This window comes from Convolutriloba macropyga, unplaced genomic scaffold (assembly GCF_964194025.1).
Source record: "Convolutriloba macropyga unplaced genomic scaffold, txConMacr16.3 SCAFFOLD_2451, whole genome shotgun sequence".
In the NCBI taxonomy this organism is placed as follows: domain Eukaryota; kingdom Metazoa; phylum Xenacoelomorpha; order Acoela; family Convolutidae; genus Convolutriloba; species Convolutriloba macropyga.
The window spans coordinates 778-17,490 of NW_027451992.1; the positions used below are offsets into that span (position 1 = coordinate 778).

The following is a 16,713-nucleotide window of genomic DNA, read 5'->3' on the forward strand; positions in this document are numbered from 1 at the left end:
CCCAGCAGCAATTGTAGTAATTTTTATATTTTCAGCTGCGATGTTACTTAAATAAAATATTAAGCGTTTATAGAAAAGCTGTATCTAAATTTAGCGCATCCATTCGCTCCGCCGCTTCACAATTTTTTGAATGTCCCCCATTACAAACTATTTGTTGTTATATAGCACGTTACTATGTAAGAAAATAGCACGTGCGCCTGGGGGTCATAAAAAATTTATGCTCACTAAGCTGGGGGGGGGGGGAACAGAGTAGATCCGATATCTGCCCACTTAGGGGGGGGGGGGGGGGGGGGAGGGGGGTGAGAATAGATTTAATTTTGCAAAAAAATGTCTTATCACGATATGATAAATGCAAAGATTATATGATTTGATGAAGATTCCCTTATAAGAGCCGGAAACCGAAAGAGGGCGAGAATGCGGACGCCGAATGTGTGGCCGACTTCTTGTGGGAGTCGTTTGGCAAGGGTTCCGAACCTCGTCCATTTCCAGAGGAGCATATTCCATACGTTCTTGCGGATCTGCTTATGGCTGGCCACGAAACAACAACAACAACGCTTTCCTGGGCCATTTTGAACCTTCTTCACAAACCGGATGTCCAGGAGAAAGTTTATGAAGAACTTTTGAACGAATTTTCGGAACGTGATCAAATCATTCCTTTGAACGATATTCTGAAATGCAACTATTTAATGGCAACAATTCACGAAGTTCAAAGATTCACGCCTGTTTTGTTTTCAGCTATCGATCACACTGCAAATGTTGATGTGGAAAATTTGAGAGGATACAAAATCCCGAAAGGTACCAGAATGTTTCCTCAATTTTTCCTCATGAATAAGGATCCAAAAGTTTGGAAATATACGAATGAGTTCAACCCGGACAATTTTCTGGACGAGAAGGGAGTATTCCAGAAAAACCAGAACCTGACGCCGTTTTCAATCGGACTTCGAGCGTGCCCAGGAGAGAATATTGCAAAGATGGAAATGTACTTGGTGTTCGCAAACTTATTCCGCCGATTTAAAATCTGTCCACCAAAAAGCGGAATAGTTCCACCTCTTGATAAACCACAAGTTGGATTTGTGGTTGGGAATCCGTTCTTTGAAGTCCGGTTGAAAAAACGGGGAAAATAGAAACGAGGAAAATAGAAACGGGGAAAATAGAAACGAGGAAAATAGAAACGGGGAAAATAGAAACAAGGAAATACGGTGTTAAAACTATAGATATCCAATATTATTCATTACCTTAAGGAACAGAATTTACAGAATTGCATTTGACTAATATAAAATAAATAACGAAATGGAATCAGTATAATATTTTGTTCATGTCAGCTTCAATTTTGAAAATCTACAGGATGCTGTAATTTGATTTAGAGGTGCAAATTTTTCCATAAAATGAAAAGCATGTAAAAAACAACTTTACAGTGTAAATAAATTACAGAAAAGTGTTTTCTAATAATATTTATTTTAGCACAAATAACGACTGTAGGATTTATTTTAACTCAGAAATTGAAATTTCCTGAAAATATTTCATAGGCTGCGTTTTTTATGCCAAGTTTTACTTCACGTCACCCTGTGAAACGGAACTTGATAAATCTTCATAAGACATCCAAAAGGTGGAACATTTCAACCAGAACTTGAGAGACCAAAATTTCACGTTAACTCTTGATAAGATCATGGTATGCTAATATCAAGATAAAACATGAAAGTTTCATGACAGCTCTGGACAAAATCTTGAAAAATCTTGATAACATTTTGTTCACTTCTGATCGCTGCATCTCATCGCAAGAAAAGAGAACAAAAATGTCCGGAGAAGTCAATGTACAACATTCGGATAAAGCAAATCAGTGGCAATTCGCAGGTCTGTGGTGGATCAGTCATTTCACTAACTCCGTCACTGCCAATCGCCTGCTCGGAGTTAAAAAGGAGGAGGAGGAGGAAAAAAACACTAATAACATACAGGAGACATTAGTAGTATAGTAGTATATTAGATGGCGGATACGGTACCAATTTGAAAATTATCATATCTCGTTCGGTTCGCTCACTCAAGACGACCATTCCCAAACAGGAACCTTATCCGTCAATCTACTAGCGCTCGCTCGCCACTACGTCTCTCAGCGTTCGTGCTCCGCAACTCACTCTACCTTACTACTAGCTCGTGCTCAGCAGCTCGCTTACTACTAGCTACGCATACTACTATCTTAAAAGTCAACCATATATATGCACTCGCTTACTACTAGCTAACCACACTCAGAATCATAATTGGATGAATATGTGAACATAATGATAAAGATAGAATCATGAATATATAAGCAAATAGTTCGAATGCCTGTATATCCGCACTTTGGCAAGCATATAATGTTTGAATATGAGTTAACAATAGAGTATTACGTATTATAAGCACACTCTGTCGACATTGATAAAAAACTTCAATTAGCCAGTAGTCATAATATACTAATGCTCGCTTATTCAATTTTAAACTATACAGTAGGGTTTCATAATTTCATTTTCATCAGCAGGCTGTCTCTTTAATTCATTGAGATTATGCTGAAATTTTTTTCTCTGTAGATTTCTTGAGTCTCATTCGTCACAGATATCAGCATCAACACAATCTTTACAATTTCTTTCTCTTGTTAGAATTATAGCGCCTGATGCGAATGATTTTTTCCAACTGAGTGAGAATTTACCTTCATTATCTTTGCCTTCATACATTTCAAAATACTTCTTACTGCCTAATAATCTGTTAGTATAAAAAAAACCTTTAAACGTTTGTTTAATTTTATTATTGCGTATTCATTGATAAAGAAACAGTACTTGGTTTTAGGAGCTAGAAATAGTCCAAAGAATATTCCACCGTCTCCATGATTTTTTTTGCCCTAATTTCTCTCCAACTAAATTTGCTTTGTCAAATCTATCCCAAAATTTCTTTTCGACATATAAAGAATTGATGTCTTGATTATAAACATTGGTGTTTTTGAAACCATCTATAGTGCTTTTTGAAATTGGTCATAATTCGTTTACTATTAATTAGCATGAATAACCCTAATTGAGAAGGCATAATTTTTTATTCTCTATACCCTTATCAATACCTTCATCTAAACTCAACTTTAAAATATAACTTCCTTTCGCAAGTTTCCAATAATCTTTCACTGGATCATCGAATTCAGTTTTCATTCAATGATCAGTTTTACAACAATCGTCTTCTTCAATATCTCTCCTGATAGTTTGTCCCTTAAAACTGTTCATAATTAGCTGGACCATTTCTTGTAAGATATCTTCATGTTTAGATTTATACTCAGCTCTTAATTCAAACAAATGTTTAGTAAAATTTTTGAACGGAGAATGTTGGAAATTAACTCTATAATTTACACCTTTATAAATTTCAATAACTTTACAACCAATTTTTACAAGTTTTTCTATATCAATACTTGTTAGAACATCTGTAATTTACCAATTTTTCAATCTTTCAACTTCAATCTTTTTCACTTCTTCTTCCACAGCAATATGCTGAAGAACAATATTGTTTGGTTTATAATATTTGATTTTGAGTATTGCGGTTGCACCCGAATTAAAGTGCTCTACTATTGAATCATCCATATCTTTTGCAAAAGCATATCCAGTTTCCATTTTAAGATAAACACCATCTACCACTGCAGTTGAATATAAGCTAGTAGCATCAAATGCCATCAGGAGATCTTTGCAATCGTGACTTTTCATCGCTATTGATATTGGTAATTTACTGAACTTTTCATTTACATAAAGATCTCTTGCTTTCTGATTAAGATGTCTATAATCATCAAATTGTGAATCATATTCGTTTCAGATTTAGATTTATAGATTTTGATGTATGAATTTTATTTCTCAATAATTTTGTATTTATTCACTTTAATTTTCAATTTTGAACTGATTATGTTGAAAATATTATTCGGAAAAACTGATTCATAACTTTGATTGAATGCACCAACTTTATTATCCTGATAGATATATCTTCATCATCTTCACATTGCTGAGAGTTGAAATATTTCCCTGCCAAAGTTGGTAGTGAAAGACAGTCTTTCATGCCAAATCCTGTAATACTTTGCATATTCATCGAATTTCGCGCATCTAAATTGATATCACTAACCGAATTATCAATAAATCTGAAATTATCTTCAAGTTCTTCAACAGCCTTCTTCAGTGAGCTACCCCAAATTACACCAAAGTAATTCTTATGCAAATATAAACGTTTTCTGCGCTCTTTCACGCTTTCCAGTTTGATCTGTTTTCAATTGAATATACCAATATCAATCCCATGTTGACTACAAAACGATTAAACACGAGCTTTAGTCATAACATTTTTTCTGCGATCTTCATTTTCAAATAAAACCAAAATATTGTTTTTTATAGTCTTTTAACAGTTAGATAATTAAAACACTTCAAAAAGCAATTATTACCAGTTGGGATATAGCAGTTATTACCATGAAATTCAGCAATATCAGATAAACAATTTGTACCTTTTCCAAAATTACGTCTGTTTTTGGGTTTAAATTCGGGAATATCGTATTCGATACTTTGACCATCAAAAATAACATCTTCACCCTCATATTTATCATCTATTTTATCGATATATGCATCAAAGTCATTTAACGTACGGAATCTCGTATTAGTTTTTCGCTTCACGCTATTTATAGTGAGATTACCAATCAAATCAAAACCATTTGTGTTTTTCAATTTATCTTTGATTTCAATACATTATCTTCGCTTATCGATTTGCCTTCAGGTGATCTGAAGAACTCACCCGCATCAATATCTTCATTTGTACTCCTTTTGCGGTTTGGTCGTTCGCTCATGCGTAGAAATTGACCCACATCAACTTGGTTTTTTGAATTTTGTAAGTTGCCTTTCATTTATTAGCATATAACTTTTTCAAATAAAATTAACAAAATATAAAACTATTATCAAGATATAACAGATATAATATACGCTGCTTCACAAGAAAATATCAAATATAAAAAATTAAAAATTGTTCAAAGGGTGATCAATTTTCAAATAATTTACAAATCTCAATTCATTGGCAACAACTCTACAAATAGCTTTTTTGATATCTACAAAAATTGGTTCAAAATCATCAGGCATATTAGAATATTTCTCAGATATTTTGTTATTGAATTTTCATTTAATCCCTTTAATTAGGTTGAGGTGATATGCTAATTTCTCAAAATTATCACCAGTATATCTACTATTTAATTTATCATTGATATAAAATAATCTTTTTTCAGCATACTTCCTTCTATGAGTATACATAGTTTGTCTTTTCTTAAATTCGGGTTTATTGATAAACATAACTCTCTCACAACTATCACATTGCAAAATATTATCACCATAATTCAACAATCTAGAACTGCCACAATAACTACATTCATCGATTTGTTTATTAGTAGTGTTTTCTGTTGGAGTAATATTTGATAATTTATTTATTTTATCTTTGTTAGTTATAGATCATTTATCTTTGAGTAACCTATAATATTTATTATTGACAAATGTTTTTATTTATAAAGTTGTAATGTACCGTCATCTAATTGTTTTACTTTTTGTTTTTATTTAACTTTTTTTTGTTTTTAATTTCATATCTATCTTTCAATGATTTAGCTTCACTAGCTTCCATCCATATTTGATTTTTATGAATAATACATTTTTCTGCTAATTGTGGTGGTAGTTCTCTATAAATTCTGTTATAAAATGTAATTATTTAAACTAGAATATTTATTAGTTTTGAATCTTTGATTAAATAAATTTGATAAACAATTTTATCTACATAATCAAAATCAAAATTTGTGTTATTTACTAGTTCAACAGAACTATTTATTTTCTTCGAGGAATAGAACAACGATCTTTTGCTATATACGTGAAAATAATACATTTATTAATCAGAAATCTCATCACTAGATTCATCAGTAGATTCATCAATAGATTCAACATCCGAATAATCAATAAAGTATATATCAGATTGATGTATACTTTCATCACTCGATATTTCATTATCAGAATGTAATGTTTTACTATCTCTGGGTGAGATCATCTACAAACAAAAAATTTTCTGAAGTTCTTTTTATAATTTTATCTTTACTTTTAATAGTATAAATTAAATCGAATTAATTAAATTGATCATAATATCTAACTACTAATTACCACTTCATAAGTCTTATAGCTTCACATCCAAGTTTCGAAATTCCTTCTTCATTTCCAATTCTATAGCCCATATTACAATATTTTTCAAAAATAATACCATTAAAATTCAATTTCGAAGCCTTTAAGAACAACAAAGTTGCTGAAATTAAATTTATATTTGGTTCTCTATATATCTGCATAACATCTATGCATATAACTGATATTTTTAGTCCTGCATATTTGAATCCATTACTAAATTTAGCTTGGTGCTTTCTTGGCATTTTTGTTAATTCTCGTTTTTGTTTTTTAACTATAGTATTACCTATAAAACTTCTAAATTCATATTGTTTTTCAATAAAAAATCTTCTATTGCAACTTCTACACTTTGAAGCTTATTTCATAATAACCTCATCTTCAGTTAGTTTTCCGACGACTTCAATCACCGGTTAGTCAAATTTTTTGACTCTATTAATTGTAGTGTACCATGATCTAATTCTACCACTGATTGAGTTTTTGAGAGTTTTATGTTGAAAATAACTTTATATCTAGTTTTCAAAGATTTAAACTATTTTTTGTTTTCAATCACTGTAAAAATTATTAATGTATGTATTTCGTTTACTAAGGAACAAAAAATTGAATTTAGTTTTTTCAATCTAGTTTTGCCGTTATTCTATTGTTTTCATCTTGTGATAATTTTGATTTCTTGAATTTTGATTGGTTATATCTTTCAGGTAAAAAATCAATATGATAATTCGGTATAGTATTATGAATTATTTCTGTTATCATATATAACTCATTGCTCCAATTTGTAGTATCACCATTAGAGAAAGTTTTATCAATATCAGCTGTTGTAACTAAGTCTCCTTATTTAAATTTTAGTTTTTCTTTTTATCTTGTAAGTTGTTTAATAATTTCTTTTCTTTAACTAGTATAGAAACTTGAATTGGTGTCATCTTCGTTGAATTGTAAATTGTGTTGTTATATTTTTTGATTACCGAATCAAGAATATCAATTCAATTAGCATCTACAATTTCAAACATCGGCTTCTTCAAAAGATTTCGTGTAGTTCTGTTAAATTGTTCAGCAAAAACTGCGCCTTTCGAAGTATACCTAGAGTATCTTTTTATGTTTTGAGATTATAAGTAAGATTCAAAAATTTGTTCGCAAATTCTTTACCTTCATCTATTTCGATCAATTTGGGCTTTCTTTTTGATTCAGTCAGGTTTTCAGCAGAACTGCTTTTAATTGTAGACGCATATTTATTTTTCAATGGAATAGTCAAACCATACTTTGAAGAATTGTCAACAACCACTAAAATGCAACAATATCTTCTATTATTTTTCACAACATAATCATTGAGATCTAACAGAGTCAAGTAGCAGAGAGTGGCAGTTCAAGTATCATCTATGATTAAACAAAAGTTTTATAAATTGGGTAAACTGTTCTATGCGGTCGATCATAACTTTCATCAATGGACATCTTAGTTAAGTCCTACTTCTTTTAATTTTTCGAAAACATATGGTTTTTCAAATAAGTGTCAGTGTTGGCAAAGTTAAAATCCTGAACCATTATAGATATCAGTCAAAGCTAAATTTCTACCAACTGAAATGGATTTTAAGATCTGAGCAGTAGCTTGACCAGCTTTTGGATTTTTCAATTTTGCAGCAATTGCCATGCCAATTACTGGCGCAGCTGCGTTCACAGCAGGCATTAGAAATCGATTCCAAGCCGTTTTGCTACCCGTAAATACTTTTTTCATAAAACTTTCAAATCCTGAACCTTCCATCTCAAACTGTTTCGGAGTGAAAGTTACTTGTTTTGGCATTTACATTTCTGATTTGGGCAAATGTCGTGGAGTTTTAGAACTGTTCCTTTAGTGTTTAGATCTGTTCACACTGAGTTCGAAAAGGTACAACAATGATCATTTCTACATTTTCCACATTTCTAAAAGTTATCACCCGCACTCATTTATTTGGTTAAAATCTTAGAATTTTTTATGTTGCAGATTGCACATTGACCTCTTACTATTATTATTTTTCTTTTGGTTTTTGGATTGATTTTCTCAGTTTGTGTTTCATTACCTGTTTGTGAATGGTGTTTACCCACTACACAGTAAGATTCACTCTTTTATTAGCTCTGAATAAAACTTATATTTTTCATAATTATAAACTCTGTTTGCTGGTACAAATACATCATGGTCGTAATATTTGTTACTTTTAGCTCTGTTTTATTTTGGTAGAAGTGGTTAAAGGTTAGAGTAATGTGATGCCTCTTTTAGTTGTTCAATATTTTTTAAATCAAATGAATTTAGCGGTCGAACGTGGTCTAGTTCTATAATACCCCAGCGCATATTCGGAGTCATTAAGAACTCAATATAATTTTTAATATCTGAATAACTCATCCCCAATAAATCTTCTGTTCTATCGTTCTTAGATGTTAATTGTGAGAGTAAAGATTCGCGTAATCTATTTTTGAGATTTTTAGATAACCTATAAATTACATCCGTAGCATATCTCTCTATCACGAATTTTTCTGGTTTCATTGCATGCGTCTCTATTATCATAATACTATTTTGTTTTGTTCTTACCATCGCTACTTTTGCGTTGACTTTGTAAACCTTCTTTGTGAGTACAATCTTCATAAAAATCGTAAAACGATTTTACAACTTTGCTTTTTGTACACTGTTATTCAATCATCTTTTTAATTAGTATATAAAATTTCAATAGACTTTGTAAATTCTCGGCAATTCTGGCGCTGATGGTTTAGAATTCTTTTGTATAAGCAAAATAATAATATCTATCTCTTACTCAAATAATGTGTTTCTAATTGATACAATTATTTCACGTTCGCTAAAAATTGCTTAATTTCTGTAATTGTTGATTACTAATGAAATTTTCAACCATAATCCCGAAAATATCTTCAACACTAAGCTTTCTAGGATTCTGAAATTTGTTTTGGTTATTCAGGTAGTAATCATATATTTCTTCAACTCAAGACTTTCTTTTTCATCAAAAATTTTATCAATCGAGGATTTCTTTAATACTTTTTCATAATCAACTCTTACCTTGTTAGCAAAAAGTAGATATCTCTCTTTTAATTTTGAAGTATACTTATTTATAACTGTAATAGCAATAGAGATTAACAGACCCTTTGCTCCAATTAGCGGCACACCATCTACAGCACCAACACCTGTCGCGGTCAAATTTATGTCCGAACTTACTCCGAGACTTCCACTTAATATTCCTGCTATAATTGAAATACCTTTTTTAGTATTAAGTGATATTTATTACTTCTTATATTTCTCTTCATCCTCGGTTAGCTTTTTGATTACCCCTTTATAATTCAGTTTCAAATAATTATTTTTTAGATCTTGGAAATCATTATTTTTCTTCCTAACAGAGATTAGGTCTGCTTCAATATCTTTGTTTAACTTTTTGAACGTACTTTTTTATTATTGTGAAAATAGAGTTCCTAATTCACTATATGTTTCATCAATTTTAAAATTGAAACTCTGTTCAATTCGATCGTAAAATTGTTCTGGAGAGAGATCGCCACTATCTGCTGCAATAACATGTAAAAATATTTTATTTTTATTGAGAATTGCTAACTTATATTGAAGTCTTCTTTTCTCATCATGAAGTTCGTTGTTTTGCGTGATAATAGATTGATTGACATTTATGATGATGTTATTATTAGAGTCGGGAGTTATAGTAGAGTTCAAAGGATCAAATACAACTTCTTTTATAACTTGATCATCTGCAATTTCAGGTTGTTGCTTGTGATATGATATTTGTTTTTTTTTAATCTTTGAAAACGACAAAATGATTCTCATGAGTTTTCATTCATTAATCATAATTCTAATTCAATCCATAATGTAACTAAGTTTTGAAATTGGGTTCCGGTTTCGTATAGCGTTTTCAGTGCAAAAAATTCTCCTTGGGACAGCTCCTTGAGTTGAAAAAGTTGTTATTGTTGTAATTGATCGTCTATTTTTCCGAATAATCCCTTATTTGTTCCGTTGACAAATATTTGAATTGTTGCAGAAGTATTATTAGGATTGATTGTAGCTCCTGCACGTATGACTCTTCCATCGCTCAACATAGGATAACCATATTTTGAACCTGTTGCACCATTACCCCAACTCCATTCAAAAGTTTTCACATCAAGAGAACCATTTTCTGCTGCCCAAATAGCAATAATTGGTTTTCGAGAATCAACATAATTTTTGTTTGCTGCATCGTTATCGTTGTTGGGGTTTCCAATATTTGTTATTTTGTAACCATTCATATCGTTTTTTTGTCGTTGCAACAGATTCCAGTGTGATTATCAACATATGCCTTTCTAGTGATTGCCCATGCTAACTTGCTTCCATCTGCATTTGCGTCAGGATCCCTAACAACATATAACATATTAACACCACTTATCTTTTTGTTATTAAAATCATTATCATTATCGTTTCGAGCTATGTATGAATTATTAATCTCTTGATCAACTTAGTTTTTGCTTGCCGCATCAAAATCTTCGTCGGGATTAGTTACTTTGTTATTATTCATAAAGTTGTTTTTGTTGTTTCTAACTATTGTGTTATCGTTATCAATATATTTTTCGTTTATTGCACCAGAGTCATCTTTTGGATCAAGCAAACCTTCAATTCAATGTTGAAATTTCATATCGATATCTTCATTAATTCCTAACTCGCTGATATCCTCAATAAAAAGTGCTGCAACATCAATTTGATTTGAGACCCCTAGTGTAGCCGGATTACCACTTTGTCCTACAAACAGATTGAATCATTACTCGCATAAAGTATCCCCTCGGTTTCAATATGGGCCAATCAGATTTAAGAGTGTGTATAATTTCAAATTCATTTCCATTTTATTTCCAAAAACAATAACTTATTGTTTTACCTAAATTTTCATTTACACCTCTAAAAAAATGTAAGGGTGTAATTTATTTACCAATATCTGTATTTAACTGGTTGGAATTTAAATGTAGATTATAATTATTTCCAAAGTGACGACATGTAAATCTCTCATATGGAACACCAAGAAAACTATTCTCGCTAGAGGTAAAGCTACTAACATTTACACCACTTGAAAATGGAACAACATTATGGCTCAAGTTATGATATTGTTCAAAAACATATGAAGAGGCAAAAGCGTGTTGTAATCCTTTTCTCAAAACATCTGGATGGTTAAAAAGTTTGTTTTGTATTCTATTTAATTTTTCATTAACATAGGTATTAGTAGATGCATCGTTTTCTGAAGTGGGGTAACCTATATTAGTATTTTTGATACCTTTCTTGTCGTTCTATTTATCATTGTAACAGATTTTTGTGTGATTATCAACATATTTTTTGGTTGCTAATTTTGAATCGAATATAAGATCTCTGCCAACATAAAAACTTTCACAACCTGTATTTGCGTTACCTTTAAGTTTATTTTTTTTGTTACACCTAACTTTTAATGAATTCTCTAACTTACTAATTTGAACATAATCATACACCTTCTGATCAACATGGTTTTTGATTACCGCATCGAAATCGTTTGTTGCATCTTGCAAGTTTTCAACTTCAAATTGTTGTTTCATATCAATATCGTCTTCCATATTAGACTCAATATAATTAGTTCTGAAATAGGGTTTTTGTACAAATAGTGTTGTATTTAGATTTGAGGAATTATTTGAATACAGTCATAGGCATTATTTAACTAAAGAAAGTATTCATTACAGTATCTTCATAGTTTACACTATTTGAAAGCAAGTTTAAAAAATAGAGACAGTATGTACCACACATCATACTATGGAATTCTTGAATTTTATATTTGTGATATGTTATATATGTTATATATTTCTGGTGTTAGACTCATTATTTATAATCAAATAACATTAGAACTAACTATTTTCATTCCATCTGAAATCATCACTATTACTCTATGCCTAATTAGTAATAACTCATCCCCAATAAATATTCTGTTCTATCGTTCTTAGATGTTAATTGTGAGAGTAAAGATTCGCGTAATCTATTTTTGAGATTTTTAGATAACCTATAAATTACATCCGTAGCATATCTCTATCACGAATTTTTCTGGTTTCATTGCATGCGTCTCTATTATAATAATACTATTTTGTTTTCTTCTTACCATCGCTACTTTTGCATTGACTTTGTAAACCTTGTTTGTGAGTACAATCTTCATAAAATTCGTAAAACGATTTTACAACTTTGCTTTTTGTACACTGTTATTCAATCATCTTTTTAATTAGTAAATAAAATTTCAAAAGACTTTGTAAATTCTCGGCAATTCTGGCGCTGATGGTTTAAAATTTTTTTGTATAAGCAAAATAATAATATCTATCTCTTACTCAAATAATGTGTTTCTAATTGATACAATTATTTCACGTTCGCTAAAAATTGCTTAATTTCTGTAATTGTTGATTACTAATGAAATTTTCAACCATAATCCCGAAAATATCTTCAACACTAAGCTTTCTAGGATTTTGAAATTTGTTTTGGTTATTCAGGTAGTAATCATATATTTCTTCAGCTCAAGACTTTCTTTTTCATCAAAAATTTTATCAATCGAGGATTTCTTAAATACTTTTTCATAATCAACTCTTACCTTGTTAGCAAAAAGTAGATATCTCTCTTTTAATTTTGAAATATACTTATTTATAACTGTAATAGCAATAGAGATTAACAGACCCTTTGCTCCAATTAGCGGCACACCATCTACAGCACCAACACCTGTTGCGGTCAAATTTATGTCCGAACTTACTCCGAGACTTCCACTTAATATTCCTGCTATAATTGAAATACCTTTTTTAGTATTAAGTGATATTTATTACTTCTTATATTTCTCTTCATCCTCGATTAGCTTTTGATTACCCCTTTATAATTCAGTTTCAAATAATTATTTTTTAGATCTTGGAAATCATTATTTTTCTTCCTAACAGAGATTAGGTCTGCTTCAATATCTTTGTTTAACTTTTTGAACGTACTTTTTTATTATTGTGAAAATAGAGTTCCTAATTCACTATATGTTTCATCAATTTTAAAATTGAAACTCTGTTCAATTCGATCGTAAAATTGTTCTGGAGAGATCGCCACTATCTGCTGCAATAACATGTAAAAATATTTTATTTTTATTGAGAATTGCTAACTTATATTGAAGTCTTCTTTTCTCATCATGAAGTTCGTTGTTTTGCGTGATAATAGATTGATTGACATTTATGATGATGTTATTATTAGAATTGAGAGTTGTAGTAGAATTCAAAGGATCAAATTCAACTTCTTTTATAACTTGATCGTCTGCAATTTCAGGTTGTTGCTTGTGATATGATATTTGTTTTTTTTTATCTTTGAAAACGACAAAATGATTCTCATGAGTTTTCATTCAATAATCATAATTCTAATTCAATCCATAAGGTAACTAAGTTTTGAAATTGGGTTCCGGTTTCGTATAGCGTTTTCAGTGCAAAAAATTCTCCTTGGGACAACTCCTTGAGTTGAAAAAGTTGTTATTGTTGTAATTGATCGTATATTTTTCCGAATAATCCCTTATTTGTTCCGTTGACAAATATTTGAATTGTTGCAGAAGTATTATTAGGATTGATTGAAGCTCCTGCACGTATGACTCACCATCGCTCAACATAAGATAACCATATTTTGAACCTGTTGCACCATTACCCCAACTCCATTCAAAAGTTTTCACATCAAGAGAACCATTTTCTGCCGCCCAAATAGCAATAATTGGTTTTCGAGAATCAACATAATTTTTGTTTGCTGCATCGTTATCGTTGTTGGCGTTTCCAATATTTGTCATTTTGTAACCATTCATATCATTTTTTTGTCGTTGCAACAGATTCTAGTGTGATTATCAACATATGCCTTTCTAGTGATTGCCCATGCTAACTTGCTTCCATCTGCATTTGCGTCAAGATCTCTAACAACATATAACATATTAACACCACTTATCTTTTTGTTATTAAAATCATTATCATTATCGTTTCGAGCTATGTATGAATTATTAATCTCTTGATCAACTTAGTTTTTGCTTGCCGCATCAAAATCTTTGTCGGGATTAGTTACTTTGTTATTATTCATAAAGTTGTTTTTGTTGTTTCTAACTATTGTGTTATCGTTATCAATATATTTTTCGTTTATTGCACCAGAGTCATCTTTTGGATCAAGCAAACCTTCAATTCAATGTTGAAATTTCATATCGATATCTTCATTAATTCCTAACTCGCTGATATCCTCAATAAAAAGTACTGCAACATCAATTTGATTTGAGACCCCTAGTGTAGCCGGATTACCACTTTGTCCTACAAACAGATTGAATCATTACTCGCATAAAGTATCCCCTCGGTTTCAATATGGGCCAATCAGATTTAAGAGTGTGTATAATTTCAAATTCATTTCCAATTTATTTCCAAAAACAATAACCTATTGTTTTACCTAAATTTTCATTTACACCTCTAAAAAAAATCTAAGGGTGTAATTTTTTACCAATATCTGTATTAACTGGTTGGAATTTAAATGTAGGTTATAATTATTTCCAAAGTGACGACATGTAAATCTCTCATATGGAACACCAAGAAAACTATTCTCGCTAGAGGTAAAGCTACTAACATTTACACCACTTGAAAATGGAACAACATTATGGCTCAAGTTATGATATTGTTCAAAAACATATGAAGAGGCAAAAGTGTGTTGTAATTCTTTTCTCAAAACATCTGGATGGTTAAAAAGTTTGTTTTGTATTCTATTTAATTTTTCATTAACATAGGTATTAGTAGATGCATCGTTTTCTGAAGTGGGATAACCTATATTAGTATTTTTGTTACCTTTCTTGTCGTTCTATTTATCATTGTAACAGATTTTTGTGTGATTATCAACATATTTTTTGGTTGCTAATTTTGAATCGAATATAAAATCTCTGCCAACATAAAAACTTTCACAACCTGTATTTGCGTTACCTTTAAGTTTATTTTTTTTGTTACACCTAACTTTTAATGAATTCTCTAACTTACTAATTTGAACATAATCATACACCTTCTGATCAACATGGTTCTTGATTACCGCATCGAAATCGTTTGTTGCATCTTGCAAGTTTTTAACTTCAAATTGTTGTTTCATATCAATATCGTCTTCCATATTAGACTCAATATAATTAGTTCTGAAATAGGGTTTTTGTACAAATAGTGTTGTATTTAGATTTGAGGTATTATTTGAATACAGTCATAGGCATTATTTAACTAAAGAAAGTATTCATTACAGTATCTTCATAGTTTACACTATTTGAAAGCAAGTTTAAAAAATAGAGACAGTATGTACCACACATCATACTATGGAATTCTTGAATTTTATATTTGTGATATATTATTGCTTTGGTGGTTGCTTAATCAACAACTTATCAGGTTGCCCACCAAAAGAGTCAAAATAATCCGAGCCATCGAAGACAACCCAGTGAGTTCCACCTTTTGAACCGTCATCAATATTACAAATATCTTTGGATTGTTTGACTATAGAGTTTCTGGGATAAATATCTACATTATTCATATCAATAGCTGGTAGGTTATTCTTGATATCTGAAGTAGTCATAGTTTTATTTTTTAGATTATTTCAGAAACTGTTCTGGTGTTAGACTCATTATTTATAATCAAATAACATTAGAACTAACTATTTTCATTCCATCTGAAATCATCACTATTACTCTATGCCTAATTAGTACCATAATCAGTCTCGCATTTCCAGGATCTACTCGATATTCTTCAAATAGTTGTATCTTTTTGGGATTGACATGATCAAATTGATATCTTAAATCTATAACTTGAAATGGGTAATTACTTTTCACCCCTGGATGACTCACAAATAATTTTAGTAATGGTTCTCCAACATATTCTTTGAAAAACAACTCAATATCCTTCTATTGTTCTAAATAGTTATTAGCTGTATAATCAATATCAACAGCATCCTTGGGATGTCTGGTTCCATCAATTTCAACAAAGTATTTCCTTTCATCTAGATTATCCTAAATAGCATTATTATTCGCTTTATTTGCTGCTGCAGCTCAAGCAGCTGTTTGGTGTGCTATAATTAAAAATTAAAGACTATTAAATATTTGTGTTGAACCTATATCAACTTGATATTCTAAACCAGTGTTAACTACTTTTCTTTCAATCGTCTAAGAATCAAAAGACATTTCGAAATTATCTTTTATAGATTTATTGAACATAGCTTGAGTGGTAGCATCTGGAATTAAAATTTGAAAAAACAATTATCAGCTATTTGTGGTCACATTAATATTATCTCCAATAGTTTTGTAGAATATGTCTTTTAAGTCTGCTGTTTTCATAGTAAGTGGAATCCTAATTCTCTTCTAATTTTTTTGAAAGTTTTACAGGAACCAAAAATATGTTCCTGTACTAATTTTGAGCATAAATACTCTGTTTATGGTCAAAAATACTATTTTACTTTTGTTAGCTGCAACTGTATGATTATTGATTAGTATTTGTTTTAATGAGGAGTCATCAATTTGTGTTTCATCATCATCAACAAAATAAGACATTAGGTCTC

The 16,713-nt window shown here is 30.6% G+C and overlaps 1 protein-coding gene across 1 annotated transcript; it reads left to right on the forward strand.

Annotated features, from left to right (window-relative positions):
- The first annotated feature begins 396 nt into the window (after positions 1-396).
- LOC142357103 (cytochrome P450 2B11-like) lies at positions 397-1,321 on the forward strand. Its single transcript, XM_075408803.1, has one exon. It carries the CDS (start codon positions 525-527, stop codon positions 1,122-1,124), a length of 600 nt encoding a protein of 199 aa, XP_075264918.1. The 5' UTR covers positions 397-524; the 3' UTR covers positions 1,125-1,321.
- Positions 1,322-16,713: the final 15,392 nt, after the last annotated feature.